Source organism: Poromitra crassiceps, assembly GCF_964638095.1.
Source record: "Poromitra crassiceps genome assembly, chromosome: 15".
Taxonomy (NCBI): Eukaryota; Metazoa; Chordata; class Actinopteri; order Beryciformes; family Melamphaidae; genus Poromitra; species Poromitra crassiceps.
In genome coordinates, this window is record NC_139634.1 from 9,351,043 (window position 1) to 9,371,793 (window position 20,751).

Here is a 20,751-nt window from a genome sequence, read left to right on the forward strand (position 1 = left end):
GGGAGAGCCGTAGACTAGCACATGCTTCCTCCGACACGTGTAGTCGCCAGCCGCTCCTCTTCACCTGACAGCAAGGAGTTTCCCTGGTAGGACGTAGCACGTGGGAGGATCATGCTATAACCCCCTAGTTCCCCTCCCCTAGCCCCTTTCAGGACTGTCTTGTCCGACCCCACTTAGGGTCGCGACCCCAATGTTGGGAACCACTGAATAATGTATTAAATGCCTATGTAAGGGCCTTGTGAGTCAACCACAGCTGATATCCAGATTATTACCCCACATGAAAAATGTATCTGTACATGGACAATTTGATGTGATACACTCAGGCATACACACAGACATGCGCTGTATGTTAGATTTCCCTTGGGGAGGAGGGAGGGGGCTCCCTGCCAAGTTCTCCCTGCCGCTCCTCTCTCTAGTTTGTACTTTGATGGTTTCCATAGAGGTGCTTCCCTGAGCAAACAAAGATCCTCCCATGTCTCCATCTCACAGCTGACCTTGCAGCCCTGGTGTCCATATTGAGCTAGAAGCTATGTACGGGTGGACCAGGGCTGAGCAGGCCGAGGGGAGAGGCGGAGATAAGGCTCCGAGGCTAAACCTCTCAAAGCCATATTAGTCCCAGAAGCCTCCACCACTCTGTCGTTTGCACCATCATAAAGCCCCTGTCCTTGGGTTTTATTGGCACATTCAGTGGAGATCTTATCCCCTTCAGAGCAGGCAGGCATCTGGGGGCCCTGGGGTGGATGATGTCACCAGTTCTAAAGCACCTCTTAACATTTTTGACAAGTGACTTGTAGCACGTTTAATTCAGCTCAGCCTAAGATCGATGGACAGGATGTAGTATGTTGCCGCGTCCTCCTGCAGCAGCCAGGCAAGCACCAATCCAACGACCGTTTACATCACGTGATACATGTTTATTATAAATCCAGAACATAGAACACATACTGTACACTTAAACTTTTCATTCCAGTAAATAGACAAGTAGTCACAATATGTTTGAGCCTAACATGAAAGTTCAAATGAGAGCGATGAGTTTTTTTTGGATTTCCATGCCTCAACAGGTGCAGTATAAAAGGAGTGAATCAGGAGACAAATATTAATCTACATCATGCAGTAGTTGATGTCATTGGCTGGGTCTGTGCAACAATTTGTGCCAATAAGCATGGTGATCATATCCATCTATTAGGCCTCATCTAACAGACCTCCTTCGCAGCATCCGACAGATGTGGAAGGAGGCTCATTTAAGACAACAGTGTGCTTGAGATACAGCAGCAAAAGGCCAGTCAATTCGCAAAAAATATGTACAAAATAACAATGTACAATATTGATCAAGTGGCAAAAATTGGAAACTAAATGACAAAAGAAGAGGTCCAGTATTTTCCAATTCCTAAAGTAGGGTACACACACCGCTTTCTTGATGGCAAAGAAATCGCATTAGTACCTTGGCATCAGATCCGACTAATCCGTCATGCTTAACCCAGCCAGGCAGCTTTCCTCCCCAGAGTCCAGGTTGGACCCTGAATAAACACAACATTATGCTCAGACTTAACAGGTGCTGGGGTGTTACTGGGCCACACTAAATCCCTTTGAACCTTTTGGTTTGCAGTCACGACTATACAGCACTTCTAGCCATGTGTAACTACCAAATGGACACGTAACAGAAAATAGTAAGAACCAGCATATACAATTGTTTGTTTAACAGATACTTTCTTCATTGGTACAGATGTCTTAAGTGGGATAGTCCGGGACGGGTGCTGGGCTGAAATTATACAGATTTGACACGACTCTTCTCTCATGGATGGAGCACATATTTATGTGTTTCTGGGCACCCTCAGTACCAGTTCAGTCCGGTCCGGTCCGGTCCAGTCTTTGCAGGATGGGCAGGCACCGATCAACAAATGTGCAGGGATAGATGATAGTTAGGGTCTAGTTTTGGTTGCCAAGGTTGTTCAACACAACAGATTGGTGAGAAAAAGAAAAAACAAGTTTGCAATGGAATGGAGCCACCACTCCCAAAGTCAGATCTCAGAAGATTCAATCCTCTCTATCCACGGCAAACCAGAGGAAGCTCTGTCCTCTTCTTGTTCTCCCGCTCTCTCGCTCCTCAGCTCTGGCACTTCCCTCTCCAGTGTCCCGCCGCTCTCTGGGTCTCCTCGCTCGCCCCCGGGCCTCGACGTCGGCTGGTGCAGCTGCCTCTCCAGCGCCTCGTTGCGGTGGTACATCTCCAGGTAGCTGGCCTGCAGCTCCTTCTGGTAGCGGATCACCTTGTCCTTCTCCGTCTGCCACGTCTGCCTCTCCTCCTCGAAAGCCATGGCCTGGGCCTCGCTCTGGCGGCGCTCCAGCAGCAGCTCTGCACGCAGACGCTCCTCCGTAGGGCCCCCGCACCCTCCTGGAACGGAAGAGGGTGGAACGGGTTGAGCTAAAGTACAGTACAGCAGTTACAGTAGGCTAAAATAATGACAGGCAACGTTGGCTACACGTACGCGCATAGAGAATTCTGTTCTTGACCTGGTTACTCAAATAACCTGGGTGAAAGCATGTAAACATCATAACTCAAAATGACCCAGTTAAGCTTTTACTCCGATGATGAGAAACCCAGTTATAAGATGCCTGGCTTACTCCGATATTAAACAGACAACAGACACTTTAGGTTTATGTAAACTCAGACTTACACAACATTTATGGCCCGTTTTGATGTTTGATGTCAACAAACACACGCCAACAATCTTTCTTTTCCACTGTATTAGAAGTCATCCTCTGCTCAGTCAAAGATTATATACCGGTACTCAACTCACGATACGATACGATTCCATGCGCAATATGGGGTTCACGAGTCGATATAACCATGTCCATGAAACGTACGATGTAATAAATAAAAGCTCAATGACAACAAAGTCTGACTTTTTCCTAGATGTTTCCAGCAATGGCATTGGCTTGGTAGGATGTAAAAAACAAAAACAAAATTAAACTGTCATTGGAAATATAATATAGTTTTGATAAACTTGTGGAATTGTGATTATTAGAGCGAGCAAAATCAAATGTAACTAATATCACGATTTGTTTTTCTGTCCCACGACATGTTTGTATTACGATATATTTTAACATATTGTCCCATCCCTATCAATGAGGGTAGCTGGTGGATGCACAGCTCCATACTCTTTACCATGTTTCATGTATGGACAGGGCACCTCAGGTGGACAGTAATAAGGAATATTCTGTAAATAGTTTATTCAGGTTAATGGGCATACTCAACCACAGGGCATCAAAGGTGCACTTTAAACAGCTTAACGATAACGATAACAAATAAGACCTTAACCTTAAGTAGGGCTGATAGCCAGGTTACTCCGAGCACGCAAACAAAGCCAATGACAGACCAGTTGACTAACAGACAGGTAAATAAAGCTACCTGTTGCACCACCTGAGGCGCTCTCCTCAGCTCCTCTCGCGTCATCGTGGGCGGTCTGAGAGGGGTGTCTGCGCTGCTGCGTCCCCTGCAGGGCGAGCTTCAGCGTGTCGATCTGACTCTCCCGGCTGCGCAGCTCCGTGCGCGTCTCCCGGAGCTGCGTCTTCACCTGGAAGATCTCACTCAGCTTCTGGGTCACCTCTGCCTGGGAGTCCCTCAGCTGCTGCTTCAACAGGGAGATCTCGCCCGACTTCTGGCAAACCTGAGAGCAACAGGGATGAACACGTAAACACGGACGTTCATTTTTACTGACCCCGCTGACTTAGCTTTGATCATTCTAAAAGGGGCAAACAAGTCTGGTATTTGGTTATCTCCTCTGTGCTCTCTCTAATTACCATTGTACCTCTTAGCCCTCCCTCCCCCGTCATCTCATCTTCTCAAGGCTTTACCTCCCACTGTGTTTCCTCCAGGGTGGGACTGGTTCCCTTGGCCCTGGTTCCTCCCTCGGGGCTCCTCTCCCTCTTCAGGCCGTCCAGCTCCTCTCGCAGTCGGCCCTTCTCCTGCTGGGCCTTGTACAGCTGCAGCTGCAGGCTCCGCTGGGAGCGCTGGGCATGCTGGGAGACCTGACGCAGCTTGGCGGCGTACAGGCGCTTCAGCTCCTCCACTTCCTTCTCCCAAAGACGCTGCTTCCCCTCAAACACCTGCACGCAACGAACCGACGTAGGATCCAAGTTCAACACAGAGGCAGGCTGCTCTGACGGCATGAGATTGACGGCGAGGGACGGGCAAACGCAGATTGTTTTGACGCCGTGACTCACCTGAGCGACCGCGCCCTCGCTCTCGTCCAGGTTCCTCCTCATCTGTTTCAGCTCGTGCTCTTTCTCCACCAGGCGTTCCTCCAGATCCCGCACCTGCACAAGACAAACGCATGAATGTCTTAGCACGGTTTATTAGTTTATCTCCACCTTTTTCACATCGAGGACCCCTGATGTAGTCCACATCAGGTCCACAGACCCCAATTTGATGAGATGATGTCTCTCGGACTGAAATCTAAGAATATATCGTCAGTCTAGTAGTAGCCGCCAAGTAGCCGCGTACAACGACGCTGGGCTCCGCGAGTCACAGGGCTGTGAAAAGAAAGAACGTCACATGTGACATGAGTCACATGATTTTAGATGGGTCAAAGTCATATTTCCGGTGTATCTTGCCCATTCTATGGCCAGACGACTTGTAATATATTGTCATGTCATGGTGTTTTGGGGTCATTAATAAACGAAATTGATTCTGTTATTTTTCTATCATTTTTTTTGGGTGTGGTGCTATTTTACATTGAAGTCAACAGAAGTCAACAAACTTGTGTTTTCCCCCTAAAAGGGGGCGAGGCCTAATTGCCGATCTGATGCATGTGCTCAGTGCTCACCACGTCCTCGACAGACAAGGAGAGAGTCAGCTCATAAGGGGGTGGAGCCTCCCCGCCGTACGGGGCCAGGCGGCTCAGGGTCGCCATGCTCCGACACGCCATGGCCATCTCTGCCTTGGCCACGCCCCCCGACGCCACCGCCTTCGGCCCCAGGGAGGTGCGGTCCAGGGAGCCAATGGTGTTGATGTGGCCCATAGATGCACTAGGGAAAGCAAAAAAAACAACAACACAACAACGGCCATTAAAATCTCTTCCGTTATCTCTACCTGCTCCGTCGTTACGGGAAAAAAAATCAATCATAGCAACACTGCTTTTGAATATAAAGGGATGAGACAATAATGCTGGAGCGCACCTGATGTGAGCCAGGTGTGGGCGGAAGGGAGGCCGGTACGGCGGCAGGCTGTTCATGGAGTTATGACCCGAGTCAGACAGGTTATCTTCCTCCTGGCTCATCGCACGCACCGAGGAAAGGGCCTATATAGTGATCATTATTATAATAACAAAACACATTATTAATTAGATCTACAAAAACAGTGGCTGAACGGAATGACAAATAATGAAAATAGTGAATTATTTTTGCCTCTGTATTTGAGATATAAACAATGTTCAAACAAGACCCGAAGCTAAAAGGCTCCAGCCTCCAGAAATGACACAACAGAAGTTCTGGTCGTGTGTTGTTGGGATACCTTGTTGTTACCGCCGGATGTTGGTGCTCCGTGACGGGAGGGTGAGGAGGAGGAAGAGGAGGTGGAGACGGCTTTAGGGGCATGGGCGTACTGTCTGTGCAGCCCGTTGGAGAGGCCGTGGTCCGCCTCGTCCATCTTGGAAGACGGGTAGAGGTTCTGCATGGAGCTGAAGTTCTTGGGAGTGACAGGCTTGAAGGCAGAAGGCCTAAAACGCGACTGTGGAGAAAAAGAGAATCAAAAGCTTCAGGACATTTCTTTTTAGAAGACAAACCAAAAGAAAAAGGCTGACGGGGAGAGATCGAGCGACAAGATGAAGATGAAGAGAGCAAGAGCTGACTCGCAGCCAAAGAAGTCGGGCCAAGTAACATAAATCACTGCTTCTATTAAATCAATACTGTTCCAGCCCTCTGTGTTCTTAGCAATTCAGGCAAAGTGAGGTGGGATTTGATTGCTGTCATAAATTCAGAACGTGCCAAGTGCGGGATTCTCCATCTACACTGTTGAGCTGGAAGGGAGGAAGGTTGATTTACGCTAGTAGCAGGTCTACGGGGATGTTGAATCACACTGATAGGCAACATTTTACCCACAGAGATGTATCAATGTCATGCTGACCAATTTAACGTAGCCCTCCAACCAATCACTTGGTGGTGTGTGTGTGTGTGTGTGTGTGTGTGTGTGTGTGTGTGTGTGTGTGTGTGTGTGTGTGTATATATATATATACGTATATATGTGTGTGTGTGTGTATGTATATCTATATATATCTATATCTATATATATATATATATATATGTGTATATATATATATAAATATATATATATACAGCAGGGGTGCCCAATACGTCGATCGCGATCGACCGGTCGATCGCGAAGGTAGTGTGGTAGATCGCATGGCATAGAGGGGAAAAAAAATAAATACATAGTGCCGTAGTGAGGATGGATGATAGTTACAGTTGTTTTGAACTTTACAAGGGTCACAAAGAACATTAATAAATGGTTTATTACAGTTAAGTAATGCTTATTCAGCACTCTTACGCTTGTTGTTATTCAAGGGATGTTTTCAACTTTACAATAAGGGTCACACAGAGCATTAATAAATGGTTAATTACGGATAAGTAATGTTTTTCAGCACTTTAATAAGTTTATGAACTGTTAGTTAAGGCATATATGTTTTCAACTGAATGTTTGGTAGATCACTTTGACTTGGTCATTTTAAAAGTAGCTCCCAAGCTGAAAAAGTGTGGGCACCCCTGATATACAGTATATATATATTTTTTTATATATATACAGTATATATATATATATATATTTATATATATATATTTATATATTTTTTACGTACACAGTAGCTAGTGAGAACTGGAAGTCATTCATCTGCCTCTGTTGCAGAGCCAGTGAATAGGACGCATCCCTCCCTACTGTTCTCAGAGGAGTCCCAGCACATTCTATAAGATTTACGTTGCTATTATTTGACTATTTATTTAGGAAAGCAATTTAGTTCCCATTCAACATGATGCTGTTACCACAGACACATTTTATATCATTGTTTTAAACATAGTCACTTGCCTTTAACTTTATTGACCCATTTTAATCTGTGCCTTTTTTCCCCTTTTGCAGCGGCAGGATGTAGCTCGTGGTGGGAGGATCACCACAAGATCAATTGGAGAATCAGGCCAGTTATATTGTGCCTGTATGGACGCCAGACCAAGCTGGAGGCAACACGGGGCACGAACCTGCGACCCTCGCGTTGGTTGGCAGGGAATCTACCACTGCACAAGGCAGGCGCCCTATATTCTGTGTCTTTTAACCAGAACCCCTTCCTAAACCTACCCCTAACCACCAATCAACAACAACAACAACAACAACAAACCTTACCTTTTCATACTTGCCACCAATAGGCAGCGAGTTCTTTCCCAAATCTACTTCGGTGCCGTCTTTATGGTAGACCTTGGGGTAGATGTATTCCTCGTCACGAACATCAGCAGAGGCCAGGCCGGAGATGATGTCCCTCTTACTGCCGCTGCCGGAATTTGCTTTGGGCTCCTTCCTGTTTGAGAGCACAGCAGGTCAACTGAGAACATGTCACCACGTCGCTTCCATGACGTCTGAGATGGAAAACAGCAGACACCTAAAGATCTAAAGACCCACCTGCTGATGTTGAGGTAGTTGAGCAGCTCCCTCTGGTTGAAGCCCTTCTTCAGGAGTCCGTTGACCTGCCGGGGTCTCACCTGGGGCATCGCACGGTTGGCCTTGGTCGGGGAGACGTCCGGCCTCTCCACCAGACTGCCTACACTTCCCATGCCGCACCGGGAGGAGAGGGGCAGGGCCGGGAAAGGGTCACGGAAGTTCTTGCTGGGGTCGCGGGTCAGAGGAAGAGTCTGGACTGAGGTTGCCATTGGTTACAGGACAGGGCGGGGCTGTAAGGACCTCTGTGGCGAATAAAAGGAGAAACGGTTGAGTGCTGATAGCAGATTCAAGTATAAGCAAACTAATCTGAGACATAATTATATGGTTAATAATGAACTCTAATGACTAAGATAAGGATCCAACACGTTACCGTACCATCTCTATGGCAATAAACCATCATCGGCTTTCTATCAAGACGTTTCTTCTTTGACCTTCTACTTGGCAAGCTGTATTTATTGGCACATTTAACCATTTAAATGCCAGTCTGTTCACTGCAGTGCACGTGCACAATCACTTTCGGTGTTTCCCCTAGGATGGAGTAGTAGCAGCGGTGGTGAAGCACGCACACTGCAGAAATAAAATGCACGAAAAAATGTGTTTCGCTATTATTCGCTATTATAGTAATCCAATAATATCCCTATAGGATTCCTATATTATACTGTGGTACTCCTACTGTACAATGTCCCCCCTGTGCCCCATGCTTGCTACACCTACGTGTTCATACGTTGTGCTGACATTATCAGGTTAGCACAAAGTTTCTTCACAGGTGTGTGAAATGACCTGGATATCCTGGCTGGATACGAAGCGTCCAAACAATAAAACGCAAAAATAATATAATGTTAGTATCTAAAGGGGATTTTTCCCCCCCTTTTATAGTGTAATTTGGCGGCGGCGGACATATTTCAGCTGCTGCTGAATCATATAGTGGAAACACTGATCTTTGTGTGTGTGCACACACACACACACAAACACACACACACACACACAAAACATACTGTAGGAGAGCAAAGCCGAAGAAAGAACGTGTCATAAAATGTCCGTTTTATAATGCAGTTTCTGCAGAAGCAGTCAACATGTTTTGAAGTTTGTCCAAAGCTGATGCACATGGCGGCATAACCCAACGGTGACGTGAAGAATAATAAGCCTAAGGATCATGTGAACATGAACATGCAGTCTGTGAGGGGCGGGGCATATGCAACATCACAAGCCTATTACATCACTTGGATCCAACTAGTTACTGTAGCAGGGCTCATTTCCTTGAGAGAGAGGCGGGGGGGAGCAATCTGAATTAAGTGCTGTGGCGCCTTATTTTGCTACCATATTTCCTGCGTCTGTAACTTGAAAATCCTCACGTATATCTAGAGACTTTACCATTTACGGCTTCATAAGTCTAGCATGGGCCTGAATACATTTACAATAGCTGTGATGGCTGGACTCCGGGACACCAGGCCTTCCTAAGGTCACAGTTGAAAATAATGTAATGACACAATGATAAACATCTTCCCTTCACTCTTCCTTGTGGTGGTACACAAACTCGGCCCCTCTCATCATCACTCCTCCTGTCAATCACACAGATTGGACTAATATATATTATGCCTCCGCCAGCAAGTGAGCAGTCGACATGCATGTCATTTTGCATGTTGCGTTCAGGTGCACTGTCATTTTTTTTTTTTTTTTTTTTTGCAATTCCAGCACGGGCCACACAGGGGGCGCTCGGGCCGCTATTTGGGGAACTCTGGGGTCATGGTTCCTCAAATAGTGGCAGGCGAGAGCCAAATGTCTGACCTGTCCTGCGGGTGTATTTTTGAAATGCAGGGTGGCAGTGGGGGATCTTATTTCCGCCACTGCCACCCTGCAATTCGGAAATTCGCGGCCGTGAGCTACAGCTGTAATATGTTTCAATAATCTTGATGAAATCTGGCTAAAGTTAATCTCTTGGATATGAAGTTACTGTTCAACATTGAGAAGTTTGAAATAAAAAGACCCCCCCCCCCTCACCAGACGTTTTGGCTCTATGGGATCAAATTACTGTACATAATCATGATCCCATAGGCATCCAGGAATTGAGCGGGGGGGGGGGGGGGGGGGGGGGGGCGCCTTTTCTCAAGCTTTGTCTGTGGGGAGGCCCACAGTCTCTGACTTTGAAACCCCCTGCTCTAAACTGAGCGGTGTTGTTGTTTTGTCAACTGCACACTTAGCCCCTCCCCCCAATACGCTTTTTCCTTCCTCCTCAGACAAACTCATTAAGGACCACTATTGATTTCACCCTTTTGACCTCTCTCTTCCCGAGCAGTAACACACCCATCAGCCGTAAAACATTCTGAAGACCATAAAACACACATCACATACGCACATACACACACATCACATACGCACATACACACACACACACACACACACACACACACATCACACACGCACACACACACACACACACACACACACACACACACACACACACACACACACACACACACACACACACACACACACACACACACACACACACACACACACACACACACACACACATACACACGCTCTTTCCAACCATAAACAGGGCTCAGGGGAGAGGACATATAGGCTTTGACCTTAAAATTCAGACCAACAAGTAGCACTAACAATTTAACAACGTGGTCGGCTATTTCGAGTGTATGTGTAATTCTTCTTCTAATCTAGCCTGCATTCTGAGCCTAGAGATGAGGTATGAATAGAGAGAGAGGCAAAGTGAACGTCACTTCCTGCTTCAGCACTGTACCAGAGATTTTCTCCCGCAGTTTATTTTTTATTTTCCCAATCGAGAGACACCATAGAACATTTCACTCAGACAAAAAAAAACAAAAAAAAACAGAAACAATATTTTCTTTAAACCCGCAACGTTTTGGTCTGAGTAAAATGTTATGTGATCTCTCCTGTTTCTAAATATATCTGTACCGTTTGGTTTGAACAAGTAAAACTCTTTTTATAAGCATTTTAGGAAATGTCTATGGGAAAATAAATAAATAAATAAAGATAGAGATAAATAAATGGCGGATGAAAATCTCTGGTACAGTGCTGAAGCAGGAAGTGACGTTCCACTTTGGTTCTCCATTGTTCAAAGTAAATAGACAGAATTAACAGCTCTTCTGTGTGGAGATATTGTCTGCTTTCATCTGCAGTGCTGTTGTCCTCCAGCTCTGTGTTGCAGTGTGAGATGCAGTAATGCGGAGAAAACCTCTCTATTTTGGGAGAATTTGGATACTTCATTGATCCTCCAAGGGTGAAACTCTGGATGTCTGACCGAGTCAAAGTCCCATCTAAGTCCAACCACTAATTGGGTCGTCCCACTGCCTGGACCGCAGTTCAGAGCAGAGTAATTACACTCATAATGATACACAAACTTCCTCAAAAACACCTCTACAATACTATACAAATAAAGTGATATTATTAGCGAGAGAGTGAGCTGATGTTAATAATAATTTATTATTATTAAGATCATCTCGCTTGCGTTGCGCGGCACGCACACCAGCACCCTGACATCCCCTCTTGCCACTAATACAATCCACACTTATCAAGCGCTTTGCCCCGCTGGCCTTGACGGTTATAACAATTATGCAAAAATGGTTCAAATAGGATGGAGAGCTGTTGGGCGACAGCTCCAGCTCCAGCCCACTCCACTCAGGGCTCTCAGGGCGCCAGACCCAGATCAAAGGAAGCCAGGCCCGCCTCACCTCATGTTTCTATTCATGAGGTTCTGGTTCCGGATGTAAAACTTTCCACTAAAGCTTCTAATAAACACAGGCTGAGCTCTACTGTGAGTGAGTGATGCCAGACTCTCCTGAACAAACAAAACAAAAACCGACGATGAAGCTCATGAACAATAACCCGGCACTCTCGGTGAATAAGTAAGGTGATGGGAATCGAGAACCGGAACCATTTGGAACCGGTTCCAAATTGTCCAATTACTCAGAATCGTATGCCTCAGAGGTGATCGATTCCTTTGATCAATGATCAGCATGTTTTATGACAGTTGTGCACATTGCAAAAAACTCATGTGTCAATTCAATTCAAAGTGACTTTATTTTTTGATGTATATATGTGTGTATATTTCCTTTTTTTAACGTTCAAAATAAATTTTCATTCATTCATTAATTTCAGACTCATAGGTCCATATAGTCAAAAGAAAAGAAAGTGCAAAACGAGGACAGAAACAGCAGAGAACTATGAGATCACGGCAGTTCATAAACCCACATAGATTAAAATACAATACAGACTTTTGTCATGACGTCAAACTCTGCATCAACGCTGCCAGAAACCTGCAAGGAGTCATGGCGGAGAGGAAGAACCGGTCCTAAGCGAAAGAAAGATGACAACGGTGCTACGTGTAATGTCTGTAAAATGAACATTGACATTACATTACATCATTTAGCAGATGCTTTCGAGGGTGGGAAACACCCGCAGAATGATGTTGAAACATGTTCTATCCTTTTTAAGAAAAGGAGCATTGTAATTTATTTGAACACGTTCAAAATGTTATTGGGCAGAAACTGTGTTCAGACTCGAGAGATAATCAAACAGCTGCGTTGATGCTGAAATCCTGTGTATTTTTCCCCCCCACACAGAAAATTGATCGAGAATCTATAAGGGCATCGATAATGACCCGGGCTGAGAAGCACAATCGATAATGGCATTGGTATCAATAACATCTGATCAATTCCCCATCCCTATGAGCAAGTATTAGCTAATAATGATCCGCTCTGGCATGATCAGGATGCTGAGTCTGACTAGGTCACAGTGTGTTGTTACCCCAACGGATGTGAGTCAGACTGTGCACGTCACGGCTAGTGTGCGTGCGTGTCTCTCCATATGAATAACGCAGGAGAATGTCATACCTACACTGGCCACTGGCCAACGTCTGACACGGTATTTTTAGATACAGTGTTTTACCCAGTCTGTCTCGTCTGCCACGGAGGAGAAAGCAATCAATGCCGGACGGGAAGCTCTGAGAGAGAGAGAGATAGAGAGGGAGAGAGAGAGAGAGAGAGAGAGAGACACAGAGAGAGAGAGAGAGAGAGAGAGACAGAGAGAGAGCCTTCCAGAATTTTAACGTGCAACCGCAAATCTAGCCAGACTGAAGAAATCTTGCATCCAGTTGTTTTCCATAATTGCCTTCTAGTTTATGGGCCTGAGTAAGCCAGGAGACACGGTAAGATTTACAACCCAGGCCTGACTAGCCAAGGCAGGGGCCCTGAAAACACAGCGCAGGCAGCCCCTTAAATCACACACACAGACAGACATACGCACACACAGACTCACACACACACACACACACACACACACACACACACACACACACACACACACACACACACACACACACACACACACACACACTGACATGGATCAAAGCAGTTCTTCCTACCAGCCTTAAAACAGTTGGTCTAATTGAAAAGTGCTCTGTTCTCTTGATTTATGTTTCTTTACAAAGCAGCGATGAGCTTCTTTCAGAAGCTGCTGCCTTTGATAAAACATAGAAATATGGTGAACATGTTTGAAGGTGCTGTGTGTGTAGGCTACAGGTGGCTTGTAGTAACACACCTGAACATTTACCTGCATCTCTGGTAGGCTATACAAATCTTGTTTTGGGATTTCTCTACATTTATGGCTGCCACGAAAAAGTTTAATTTAACTGAAAATAGCACGGCAATAACGACATGCTAAGTGTAAAGTCAGATGAATGCCATGCCTTTCACTGTGCAGTGTGCAGCACTGCCACTCAGATAAGATTATATTAGCCTAACTGACTTAGCCTAACTCTGTTCAGCTCTGTACACTTTGTGTCTGCAAACCTCATTTAATAACAGTCACTGAAGGGAGATAGTGCTGAATGTCAGTACCTAGTGGAGCCATTTCCAACCTGTGGGCCAGGGCCCACTGGTGGGCCGCGAAGGTATTGCAAGTGGGCCGCCAAATCATTTGCCAAACATTACGATCTTTGTGGATTTAGTTTTAATTATTATTATTATTATGTATGAGAATGCATTTCTGCGTTGTTTGAATGATACCGTTATTTAATTTGTAATAAATTATTTGTTAATTAGCCTATTGCAGACAGCCCCTCACTTTTAGTTTCTGATCTCTGTGTGGTGCTGATGGACAGCTCCTTTTATTCGGCCTCCGTACGGTTTACGGTCGGATGTGGGCCGCAAAAACATTTTTGAGATTTATCAAGTGGAAAAAGGTTGGGAACCGCTGATTATAATAAAGAAAGAAAAGACGTGAAATTTGCAATATTTGACTATTGCAATTTTCAAAATACAAGAAGCTGCATTTTTCTCCTCTGCGCTTTTTGTGCCGTATTGAATCCATGTGCATCTCTTTGCCCTTGAACAGTGTCAATATGTATTGTAACTCATATTACCAAAGCAATATTTAATAAAAAAAAGAAATCATCGTATGCTATTACTGTAGGTATAGTGATCTAAAGCAGTGCATGCTAAAGAAGAAAGGATTGAGTCTCCTCCGACGCCTGAGAGGTTTTTGAGTCTTCTTCATCCTAACTCATGTAGAAAACCATATCACTGTTGCTTTACTGCCACTAAAAGAGGGAACAAAACAGGCAGGCTGCATCGTAGAGAAGAGGGGCTCTGAGGACGCTCTCGCTCCTAAAATATTGTAATCAGGCGTCCAGTGGGAAAAACAAGGCATTCACTGGAACACTTGAGCAGCACAATGAGCAGTGAGAGGGGACGTTTCAATACCGCCAGAGACAAGCGGGTCAGCAGCACAGAGTGAGAGGCAGAGGAGAGAGACAGAGAGAGAGAGAGAGAGAGAGAGACACACACAGAGAGAGAGAGAGAGAGAGAGAGAGAGAGAGAGAGAGAGAGACACACACAGAGAGAGAGAGAGAGAGAGAGAGAGACACAGAGAGAGAGAGAGGCGGAGGAGAGAGAGAGAGAGAGACACAGAGAGAGAGAGAGAGCTGTAATAGTGAGCTGTAATTGCTCACTATTTTGCACTATCACCATTTAACTGCCCGTTTATTACTGTTCTGTTATTATTCTGAATAGATTCCAGTCAACAATAGTCTTCTATTATATTCTATCTTATCACATTCCATTTAATTTTCTTTTCTCTGCCTCTTTGAATATCTTAAGATTTTGTGATTTATGTTACTGGGTAACAAAATGCCTTGTTTTCTGTTTTTGATTCTTTGTACCGTAATTGCTAAATGTTGCTAATGTATGCTTTGGCAATGTAAGATGCACCTTATCTTACCTTATCATGCCAATGAAGCCCTTTTGAATTTAATTGAATTGAGAGAGAGAGACAGAGAGAGAGACAGAGAGAGACAGAGAGAGAGAGAGAGAGAGAGAGAGAGAGACAGAGAGACAGAGGGAAGCTGAATTCCAAAGATGCTTCTCTGAACACAAGCTCGGGCCCGTCCGTTTGGAAACGCTCCACTCCCCCGAACGAACGCGCAGGTCACCGAGCGCAGCCCCCTGATTAAAGCGTGTGCAGCAACATCCTGTATCTACAGTATCTCCAGCCCACTCTGCTGCTGCGGTGAACAACACCCTCTTCTTCCCTCTGCGCTCTCTGCTCCGCCATCAAAGTTAGCTTACGTTTGTGGGGATACTTTGCGGGGTTACATCTAAAACTCCCACACAGCAGCAGCAGCACACACTCGGATACGTTATATAAGCACGGTCAAAGCTGCGCTCGCTCGCTGGTTTCCAGAGCTTGGCTTCATGTATAAAATGCTGAAGAACGACGACTAAACGGCTACTATCCTAAACTATTGTACAGAAAATGGCAGTAATAGATTAAAATCCTCCTCTCTAATACTCTGAAACTGTCCTTGTGACAGTTTCTGTTGGCCAGTAAGTGGAGGTGGTGACAGGTGGGAAGCTCCTGACAGATTGCACTGCTAAACCGATTATGCAGGAGAGTAAAATTCACATTAAATAATCTAATAATCTTTGACATTTTCAAATGCACTTTTTGTGACTCCCTAATTGATCTAACACAATAGTGATTCAACCGAAACATTCGCGTCCAGCGGTAGATTCCATGCCTACCAACAACACGAGGGTCACAGGTTCAAGTCCCCTCCGGTTTGGTCGGGCGACCATACAGGCACAATTGGCCGTGTCTGCGGTTGGGAAGCTGGATTAAGGGTAGTGTCCTGTTCGCTGCAATAGCGCCTCTTCTGGTCAGTCGGGGTGGTGCCTGTTGGGAAGGGGGGAGGAGAACTGGCGGGAATAGCGTGATGCTGAAACTCCTCGCTGTCGGGTGAAAAGAAGCAGATGACTTCACATAATAGAGTACCAGCAGGGAGGACATCTTTTTGTAGGCTTACCCAGAAGGCCCTGCGCTGCTGGTTCCTAGGGGGAAAAGGCAATGGGATTTTCGTACGGGGAATTTCGGTTAAATGCATGAAATAAGGTCAACAAAAGTTTGTGAAACAGCGAAGTTTGTGTTCAGTTTTATGTGATTTTCAGAAAACGCTACTTGCTGGTATGACAAAAATAATTAATCATTTCACCTACATTCATGTGTCCATAGTGTTATATATATATATATATAGGCTCCCCAAGTGTTCCCCCTAATTGAGCAGTACCGCCTCATCAGCGCTTGCAGAATCAAACCACTGTTGTTGGCTCCTAACTGACTGTCTGCACTGCAGGAACCTTTTTGGTTCTCAAAGGAGCCCTGTGATCGACAAATATGACCAAATATGACCTTCTGGCCTCGACACAGACTCAAGCGGTTGGCATCAATGGAGACAGTGTGAGAGCGAACACTGGGCCTTCAGCTTTAGCACCACCGCCTCTGACCGCTAGTGAATTATGAGTCACAGAAGAGAAGAAGAAGACAGCGCTCCATACATCTTCAGCGTGTCACCAAATGAAAAGTCGAGTACAGAAAACAGACGGGTCGCCTCGGGGCGGTTCAGCCCGCCGTGTCTTCGTCTGTGTCCGTGTGTAGCAGCGTATGTCTTGTCTTGTCAGATTTGACAGATGCGTGATAAAACTACTATACTTACATGACCCGACACAAGCTGTGTTCAGACGCACGGAGAGAGAGAGAGAGAGAGAGAGAGAGAGAGAGAGCGAGAGAGAGAGAGAGAGAGAGAGAGAGAGAGAGAGAGAGAGAGAGAGAGAGAGAGAGAGAGGAATGTTTCATGGCCTTCCTGTTTCACCATCGCTCGTCTGAATGGCCGGAGGGTCCTCAGAGGGGAAGGAAGGGTCTGTCTGTCTCCCATCCATAATGAATAACCTGCTGACAATTACAGGCAGCTGCTGCTGCTGCTGTGCTGTGCTGTGCTGTGCATGCCCCGGAGCTCTCACTGGCTCCCTTGTTATGACCGTCATGTACGAGTCAATCTGAGGCTGTATAAGCTCTCCTCTAGCTTCACGTCTGGGTGGGTTGTTCTTCCTTCCTACTTGGCTCCCTTTGCTGCTGACTACTTTCTCATGTGAGGGGCTGCTGGTCACTCGCTTAGAACACGGAAACGCTTCAAGCTGGAAATGATGCTTCCCGCGTCGCCGAGGACCGCGAGTGTCCGTGGGGGAAAAGTGACGTCAAATCACAAGAGAAGCGAGTCAGCGACTCAACTCCTGGTCCAGTCACTTATCATCTCCCGCCTGGACTACTGCAACGTGCTCCTGGCCGGCCTACCTGCCACTGACATCCGACCGCTTCAGCTCATTCAGAACGCTGCAGCCCGTCTGGTATTCAATCAACCAACCCAAATTCTCTCATGTCACTCCCCTCTTCCGGGCCCTTCACTGGCTTCCCATCTCGGCTCGCATCAAATTCAAGACACTGGTACTGGCCTACAGGGTAGTACACCAGACAGCTCCTCTGTACCTGCAATCTATGGTCAGGTTCCAAACCTCTCAGCGCTCCCTTCGCTCCTCCACCAGTGCAGCTCGCCTCGCCCCTCCTCCGCTACGGGGGCTAAAAAGTCGCTCATCCCGATCTCGACTCTTCTCGTCCCTGGCACCTCAATGGTGGAACGAGCTTCCACCTTCGGTCAGGACGGCCGAATCACTGCCGATCTTTCGGAAAAGACTAAAGACACACCTGTTCAGGCTCCATCTGGGCCCTTCTTGATCTAACTTCTTTCTCTCTCTTTCTAAAAAAAAACAAAAAAACTACTAACCTGAACTAAACTTGTACCACTGTTCCTTCAGAAGTTGTAGTTGTCATAGACTGTGCTCCATAGTTGATTGCTCTATTGCTGACAAAAATGTGTTATTGTAAGTCGCTTTGGATAAAAGCGTCTGCCAAATGACGTAATGTAATGTAAATCAGCAAAGCTCCCCGCGCGGACGGTTTTCGCCTGGCTGTGCACACCCCGGATTTTGTAACGACGCGGACGCTGGGCTGGGCGGACACGGGTTAGGTGAGGTTATATATAGGGTGTTTGGTATGCCTGGGGAGGCGTGGCTGTGAACATTTAATTAATCGATTGGTTGATTGATTGTGTGGCCCCCTCCTCGCTTTCCAAGCTTCCACTATGGTTAGCCGAGTGTCGACAGGTGTCTTACGAGAGGTGTAGAAAAGGACGAGACGGCATATGGGGAGGGATTGGGAGACGTCTGCAGTTACGTCTCTACAAGAGTTGCAGCAGTTTCACGTTCCCAGCCAAACATCTCTGTCATCTCTGCTTTAAAGGAAAACTTCGGAGCAAATCAATGTAATAATTAAGCCGACAAACTCTGTTTATGAGCATCAAAATGCTGATCATCATGATGGGGCCGGGACATTTCCACACTGAATCAGCTGTCAAGACTTCCACGAGAGAGACCCGGCCGGCCTTCCTACTCTACCTGCCTCTGAGCATCACCCGGCCTGCGGTGCACTTGCACCCGTTAGCCTGCTGGTGGCGATCTACAGTGTGCATTGGCCTTTATTGGCACTGCTGACTTTACAGTATTGTATTTCTGGACATAATTCAATTAGTGGCTCCTACTACAGTAGCGGACATTGAGGTTATCTGGGGTGACCGGTTGTAGTGGTCTCTCATGATGGAACCTTATTGATTTTTATCTAACCAACGTTACATAAGGATGTTTGGCTGTAGGAATGTACATACTGTACATGTGGCTCCAAAACCACATGACTGTCTCCCATTTAGTGGGGAATTCATTCAACTCCCCGCTACAGTAACTCAGTAAAAAGGGTCTAGCATGTGGAAAAAGGGTCTAGCATGTGTAAAAAGGGTCTAGCATGTGACGTGTGCTCTGTTCAAATAACAGACTCATTGGGTAATCCCTAATTCTGTCCAAATTGGGCCTAAAGGAGTGCCTGCATTGATCCTGATGTGAGGTCATGACGAGGTCAACATCTGTGTGTGTGTGTGTGTGTGTGTGTGTGTGTGTGTGTGTGTGTGTGTGTGTGTGTGTGAGAGAGAGAGAGAGAGAGAGAGAGAGAGATTAGGACTAACAGCATTGGGATAAGTGCTTGATAAGTAGTACCTCATTTGCCCTTCTTTCATCCCATGCACACACACACACAAACACACACATGCATGCACACACATGCACACACACACATGCACACACACACGCACACGCACACGCACACGCACACACACACACACACACACACACACACACACACACACACACACACACACACACACACACACACATCCTTCACTACCAATCTATCTATCTAGAGCTGCAACGGCTAATCGATTAATCAATTAGTTGTCAACTATTTAATTAATCACCAACTATTTTGATAATCGATTAATTGGTTTGAGTAATAAAAAAAAAAAAAAAAAAATCTCTGATTGCAGTTTCTTAAATGTGAATATTTATTTACTCCTCTATGACAGCAAACTGAATATCTTTCGGTTGTGGATAAAACAAGATATTTGAGGATGTCATCTTGGGCTTTGGGAAACACTGATCGACATTTTTCACAACTCGCTGACATTTTACAAACCAAACAACTAATCGATTAACCGAGAATCAACCCGAGTGGTGAAAACTGAACGGCCCTAACAACTCCCACAATGATACGTCCCAATGACATGAAACCTACTACGACACACCGCCAGTTATCCAAACGACAGTGACAGGCCTAAGTAACGGCGGCTGCTGTCGTTAAAGGTCAAATTTTTAATCAAATGTGATACCTCAGGGCACCACCGGGCCAAATTTGAGGAAAGGTGGACGGCTGATGCATTCTGGCATCGTGTTCCGCTGATTGGCCCGAGGCCTGAGGGCACTATAATTAAAAGGTCAACATGTTTACTTGTTTTGAAAATGCAACTAAGTAAGATACATCATCTCTCCCTCTCCCACGTTTTGTCCAAATCCAAATCAGCAGTGTCTGAGATATCGCAACAGGATGAACGGACGTACGAACGAACCAGGAAACAGATTCATTTCATAGTGGGAGGACGACTCTTACAACAGAGCCGGTGCGGCGCGGTCATATTTTCTCACACTACTCGCCAGGGAATTTGTGAGAGAGCAAACAGTACCTAACGACCGGGCTATTTATTTAAGCCTAATCCTGAATCCAGTCCAAGTTCCCTGTTTGATCTGTGCTGTTCACCTTGCGAGGCTTTAGACGCTGTTTGCCGACTCTCGCTATCTGCAGAGAGGTTGAGAGGGAAGAGAATGTAAAAGGGAGAGAGAGCGGGCTATGAGGAAACACAGGCACATTCCTGACATCGTTCACGAGCTAATAATTAATGAGTCCCTTCACATTAGTGCTGCGGCACCGGCGTGCACGATGTGGAGGGCCGGGTTTCTGTACAGCACCATACTCTCTGGCTTCTTCTTCTTCTCTCTACAGGGCCTGAAGACGTTTTCCAGTGTTGTGGGGTGTCCGTTAAAGCCCAGACACAACGAGCCGATAATCGGCGGTCGGCAATCAATGCCTGGAACGTCGGTGAGTGTCTGTGGCCCGAGGCCATTGTGGTGTGTCCCGCACCGTTAGCTCTAGTGGTGCATTCCTTTATAACTGGGAACTGGTCATCTTACAGGTTCAAAGGTCATGAGCTGGGACGGTGACGTCACCAGAGCTGGTATTTCCCCATTCCCAAACTGGTA

The 20,751-nt window shown here is 46.1% G+C and overlaps 1 protein-coding gene across 3 annotated transcripts in view; it reads right to left on the reverse strand.

The window, feature by feature from the left end:
• Positions 1-974: 974 nt before the first annotated feature.
• n4bp3 (NEDD4 binding protein 3) overlaps positions 975-20,751 on the reverse strand; it is a 34,325-nt gene continuing 14,548 nt past the window's right edge. For 2 of the 3 annotated variants that reach the window (XM_083651407.1, XM_083651408.1), the window contains exons 2-10: positions 7,652-7,932; positions 7,379-7,550; positions 5,507-5,722; positions 5,173-5,294; positions 4,821-5,022; positions 4,219-4,311; positions 3,850-4,101; positions 3,404-3,662; positions 975-2,386 (exon numbers count right to left, since the gene is read on the reverse strand). In XM_083651407.1, coding sequence (XP_083507533.1) covers positions 2,016-2,386; positions 3,404-3,662; positions 3,850-4,101; positions 4,219-4,311; positions 4,821-5,022; positions 5,173-5,294; positions 5,507-5,722; positions 7,379-7,550; positions 7,652-7,899 — 1,935 coding nt within the window. In that variant the 5' untranslated portion in view covers positions 7,900-7,932 and the 3' untranslated portion in view covers positions 975-2,015. Of the gene's footprint in view, positions 2,387-3,403; positions 3,663-3,849; positions 4,102-4,218; positions 4,312-4,820; positions 5,023-5,172; positions 5,295-5,506; positions 5,723-7,378; positions 7,551-7,651; positions 7,933-8,065; positions 8,138-20,751 lie in introns of those variants that run through there. The other variant, XM_083651409.1, reaches the window with a different exon arrangement.